Source organism: Phoca vitulina, unplaced genomic scaffold, assembly GCF_004348235.1.
Source record: "Phoca vitulina isolate PV1807 unplaced genomic scaffold, GSC_HSeal_1.0 scaffold27, whole genome shotgun sequence".
In the NCBI taxonomy this organism is placed as follows: Eukaryota; Metazoa; Chordata; class Mammalia; order Carnivora; family Phocidae; genus Phoca; species Phoca vitulina.
In genome coordinates, this window is record NW_022589730.1 from 667,034 (window position 1) to 672,576 (window position 5,543).

The window sequence follows — 5,543 nt, forward strand, 5'->3', positions numbered from 1 at the left end:
GTGGGGATGGGGTCCCGGGGCAGACGGAGAACGTGGTGACGGGGTCCTGAGGCAGATGGAGAACGTGGGGATGGGGTTCCGGGGCAGATGGAGAACATGCGGACAAGGTCCCGGGGCAGACGGAGAAGGTGGTGACGGGGTCCCGGGGCAGACGGAGAGGGTGGGGATGGGGTCCCAGGGCAGACGGAGAGGTTGGTACTGGGGTCCCGGGGCAGATGGAGAGGGTGGTGACAGGGTCCCAGGGCAGATGGAGAACGTGGTGACTGGGTGCCGGGGCAGACGGAGAAGGTGGGGACGGGATCCTAGGGCAGACGGAGAGGGTGGTGACAGGGTCCCAGGGCAGATGGAGAACGTGGTGACTGGGTGCCAGGGCAGATGGAGAGGGTGGGGACGGGGTCCTAGGGCAGAGGGCAGTCAGGCCCCTGGGGGGTGAGGCTGCAGCATGTGATTCCCACTGCAGGGCGGGGAGACAGGATGGCGCATGCACAGCCCTCAGCACCCCCGTATCTCAGTAACATGTTCTTGGGGCTCAGTGTCCCCTCCTTAGGAGGTCAGGTCACAGGCATAGGCCCTCTCCCGCCAACACGGGACAGTGTGTGTTACTGCTCGGAGCAGGGACTGCAGAAAACATTAACGTGAGAGAGATTTTCTAAACTGCTTTAAAAAGCAATTTTTCTTACAAAGCCTGGTTTTCTTTAAAACATTCAATTTTTGGTCAACCATGTTTGAAGTTTAATTACGACAAAATCATTACATTTTCAAAAAATGACTAAATATTTTCTCTTGTAAGATATATTGCCCCTCGTTCCACGAGCAGATGGGATGGGGCACGCTGCAGACACGCAAGCCCAGGAGGGTCACAGGACACGAGGACACCCGACCCCGGCGGGAGCAGCTCACATGCACACAGTCCTTCTCTGCAGTCCTAGCTTGTGTCCCCTCTCTTGAGGTGGTGACTTTACAAGATCGCATTACTCCAATCTTCAAAGGCACAGCTAACATTTGCCCAGAAAACAGTTAATTCTAACTGATATCAACGCAGATATTATAGGCCTTCCTACGATCTAGTCTATTTTGTAAATGACACCTTACGGTTAAAGAGAACTAAACCCTCAGAGAATCTTGATTTTACCAAGAAAGCAACGTGGCTGGTTTTGCAATAGTTTTTAGTGTATAACTAATTTCCCTCTTAAATTATATGAATCTCCTAAGTTTTTAGAACAGCTACTGTACAAAAAGATTATTGGCAGAGCTGAGCTGACACAAAACACAACTGAACCTGGGATGACAAGTGATCAAGTGCTCTCTGAGCGCACGCCCCGGCCCGCAAGGCAGAATGCCAGGCGATACTCTGAGGACAACGCGGAGCACATTTATTTTCTACTAGTTCTGGGGGTAAAAAAAAAAAACACATGGTATTTTCTTTAAGGAAACAGCTTAAGAAGCAGAAAAGGCAAACTGATTTTCCTAAGTCCTAAGCATTTATCCTCAAAGTGTATAAACAGTCTCAGCGAGGACAGTATTTAGTTGAGTAAAAGGTGCTCGGGCCTGAAAGCCTCATGGTCACAGGGAGATGCAATTATTCACGGAAGAATGTGAGGTGGGGCATTAGCACGAGCACAGAAATCGTTACTGTTAGTTAACGACCACATCAAGCTCTAGCCTTTAGGCTCAACAGCATCGGTTCATTTCTAAAGCCACCTGCAAAATAATTATAACTATTTGCTTTTCCACCTTCAACATCTATAGAATTTGAACACACACCTAGACCACCTCAGCTTTTGAGCACAGAAGGGCTGTACTTTTTCTCCCCCGGGCTGTTCTGTATTTGCAAGCAGCCAGCAAAACGGTCAGTAATTACCCCAATATGCAGCCCCCACCCACAGCAGTAATAAAGGGAAATACACGGAAAGCTTCACTTCTTTTTTTAAGAATTGAGGACACGGTCTTGCTAACAGGATGATAACGCAGCTTAAACCTACAAGGCAACCACACTGTTCCACGGTGACAGCATCTCGGCATTCCTGTGTCTTTTAGAAAAAGTGCCCCCTTGGCTCATTGTCAGTGCTTAAGGTTAGGAAGAGAGCGTTACCGTTCGCAGGAAGGTAGGTGAAGTGCTGGCACTGACTCCTCTTTCTCTTCCCGTTGCAGACATAGAAGCTGACTTGCACGGGGCTGGTTATTCTCTGGTTGCGGAAAGGCGGGATCTCGACCACCAGCGAGTTCTAGTGAGAAACGGCAGAGAGGAGGGAGAGGGTGAGAGGCTCAGAGACGACGCGCCCGCGCGGCCCCTCCAGAGCTCCCTAGTGGCGAGCAGCTCCCCGGTGGCTGTCCCAGCTGCTTAGGAGAAGCTGCCCACAGACAGCCTGCCTGTGACGCGGGCGCACAAGTGCGCAGACTGAACCTGCCAGGCCCACGCGGGCAGCCTGAGCACCCGGAGCTGGCGGGTGGTGTGCGCTGGGGGGCGGGGGCAGCAGGCTGGCTGGGGGCTTCCCCTCAGATGCCACCGACTCATCCCCGAGCGAAGCCTCTGGTGCTCATCTGAGGGCAGAATGGCCACGCGGCAGGAGAGGTCCTCGAAAGACTCCCACGCGTCTGTCTGCCCAAACCAAAAGGGCCAGTGACCTCTGGAAACTAAAACAGTCCCACATTGGGCTCACAGATGGAGCGGTGAGCACCTGTTCAGGTAACGCGATGAAAACCCAGGGGAGGTGCTGCCTGGAGACATGTCTCGGGGACCGGTTCTGTGACGAAGGCCCAACGCCCACCACGGCCTCCCAGATTCCCTCAAACGCAAGGTGGGTGAGCGCAACATGAGCAGGCTGGGAGAGGGGTGGACAGTTAGAAAGCAGGGCACAAACGGGGACAGGAGGGCTTATGGTGGGCGCTGTTAACCTCTCACAGTCTAAAGCACAAATTGGCAACCTTGTCACAAAAACTATCCTCCTTCGAGTACAGGTCTGAAGTAAGTCAGGTGGGACGCACGGCATTATGGGAGACACAGGCTGGTGGTCAGGCCGCCCGGGTCCCAGCCAACGTCGGTGTGCGCGGGCGCACCGCTCTGTGCCCGATGCCAGGGGCCAAAGTCAGGGGACAGGTCCCCACGGGTGCCCACGCTGTGCTTGATTTCGCACTGAGGGACAGGATTTCACATCCAAAATGTTTCTTCAATTTTTTTTTGTCCAATGATTTAAGTTAACAAGTAGAAAAAAACAAGAAAAATCCATTGTATCAGGTTTTTGTCGAAGAAATTGTAGCTTATTACCCAGTTTAATAGCAAAATGGATTGAATCATGTTAGTAATGGAATCCTAAGAATGTTAAAACGAAACTGAAGAGAACTTTAGGCCCAACCTTTTCCTTTTATAGACAAAGAAACTGAGGCTCAGAAGCCTGCTGCTGAGGGTGCTCACGGACAGGAGGGCCCCTCTGGGCTCCATCCCCTGCGGCCATGCTCGCTCCAAAGCGCTTTCAGTGCTTCAGTGACCACGTCCCATCTGGAAGAGGCAACGAGCTGCATCTCCTTCTGCCTGAGCATCTCGTCCCCTTAGCAAGAATAACCCTGCAGACATGGAGCTGATGGGGCAAAGGGCGGGTCCCACGGGGCGCGGGAGGGCCATGCGTGGTCAGGGCCTGGCTCCGGGTCGCTCTGCATCTCTGCCTCACCGTCGGCACGGGGAGCATGAAGGGCAGAGAGACTACGTCTGAGGACTCGACTACATGGAGAGGACCCTGCAGGGGATGCTGGCCCTCCCCGACGGCGAGCCACTGTGGACCACAGGGTGCGTGGAGTCGGACCCCACAGAAGAAGTGAAGGGAAGACACAGAGAGGAAGAGGTCCTGCTTAAACAGAGGCTCAAAATAAAATGAGCCGCAAGGAGCCGTCAACAGGAGAGTCTGCAGGAAGTGTGTGCGAGGCATCACACGGGCGGAAACAGGCGTTCCGGGCAGGACAGTGCGGCCCTCGGACCAGGTTCGACTTCGTGGTTTGCTTTCTATGAATTCTAGGTGACTGGGGCCCTATTCTGATGCGCGCACGGGCCGATACGCTTTAGCTTTCCAAACAGATACACTGTGCTGTGTGTGTGGAGATGCAGGAAAGAACCTCAGTAACAGGACGTCTGTCATCACAGGGAAAGCAGGGGTTACAAACGGCACTCGACGCGTCCACGCAACTTGCTGAAGAAACTCCCGTCTACGCTGCTCACAACAGCAGAGAGCCACGTGTACAGGACGGCCCTGCTTTGTTTACGAAGCGCCTGGGCCTCAACGAGTGCGTGTGTGTGCGTGTGGGTGTGTGCACACGCGTGCACACCCACGCACACGTTCACACACGCACACACGTACACAGACACGCACACGCACACCGGGGAAAGCCTGGCAGGACCAAACGTTAGCGGGGGTAAAATTACACAAGGTGCCTGCTTTCTTTTTTATACTTTGTTATATTTTCCAAATTTCCACAATGAACACCATACTCCTTTATGATTAGGAATAATACTTAAAAGTAAACCTCGATTAAGAGATAAGAAGGATGAATAGTACATCTAAAATACATTCTCATTCACACATACCATTATGTTTCTTTTAAAACCCCCAATTGTTAACGGTTAAGCTTCCGTTAAACTACACAACTATTCAAAGTAAAGTAGAAAAATCAATGACACTCAAGCTGAGCCTGCAAACTGGGCAGGAATTGTCTCAATACGGAAAGCCGCCGGATTTCTGCAGCCTCTTCCCTGCTTGGGGGAGATGGGTGGGCCCCTCGTGGGCCGGGGCGCACGCAGGAGGCTGCTGGAGGCGGCCTGCAGCTGTCTGTCCTACTGCCAGGTGTCTGTTTACGACAAACCCGTGAGCCGGCCGCACCTGGTGCGCCGACTGAGCCAGGAGTGAGCGCCCCGTCTGGGGGCCGTGCTGCCCAGAGCCCCTGGCGCTTCCCTGGGGCTTCTCGGGCAGGCGGGAAACGGGACGGAACCCGAAGAAGCTCGTGTGTGTGCGTGTGAGGTCCCGAGCACGGGAGGTGGCCTGGACATCACGGGAGGGGAGCAAGCTCCAGAGCACAGGCTCCCCCTGGGGCCAGGGAGGGATCTTTTCCATCTGACACCCGTTGGATTAGAGCTTTGGGAAAGGAAGCTGAAGTCCCAAGTAGAGATGCTTCATTCTGATAGAGCCACCTGTGAGGACCCGGGCGGCCCCGGGCCTGCCGTGAGTGAGCAGCCGTCAGACAGCTACCTCCATGGTGGCCGGGGGTCCCCCTTGTGACTCAGAGTCCCACCAGCCGCAGGGCAGAGATACCTACCTAATGGCGTCAGAAATCCCACCACCCAAAGGCTCCCTGTGCACCCCGCTGCAACACCCCAGGGCCCCCGGAGCCCTGAGAAAACAGTATGTTCCTGCCTGAGCGCTATTTCTGAGTAAGCCAACTTCCCATTTCCCTGCACTGTCAGAATGGCCACACACGCCCGTCCACGGTCAGTGGGCTGAGCTAGGGGCCACACACGCCCGTCCACGGTCAACGGGCTGAACTAGGGGCCACACACGCCT

The 5,543-nt window shown here is 54.3% G+C and overlaps 1 protein-coding gene across 1 annotated transcript in view; it reads right to left on the reverse strand.

The window, feature by feature from the left end:
• NFATC1 (nuclear factor of activated T cells 1) overlaps positions 1-5,543 on the reverse strand; it is a 103,024-nt gene that overhangs the window by 46,822 nt on the left and 50,659 nt on the right. Inside the window, exon 8 of the mRNA XM_032422829.1 lies at positions 2,093-2,225. Coding sequence (XP_032278720.1) covers positions 2,093-2,225 — 133 coding nt within the window. The remainder of the gene's footprint in view (positions 1-2,092; positions 2,226-5,543) is intronic.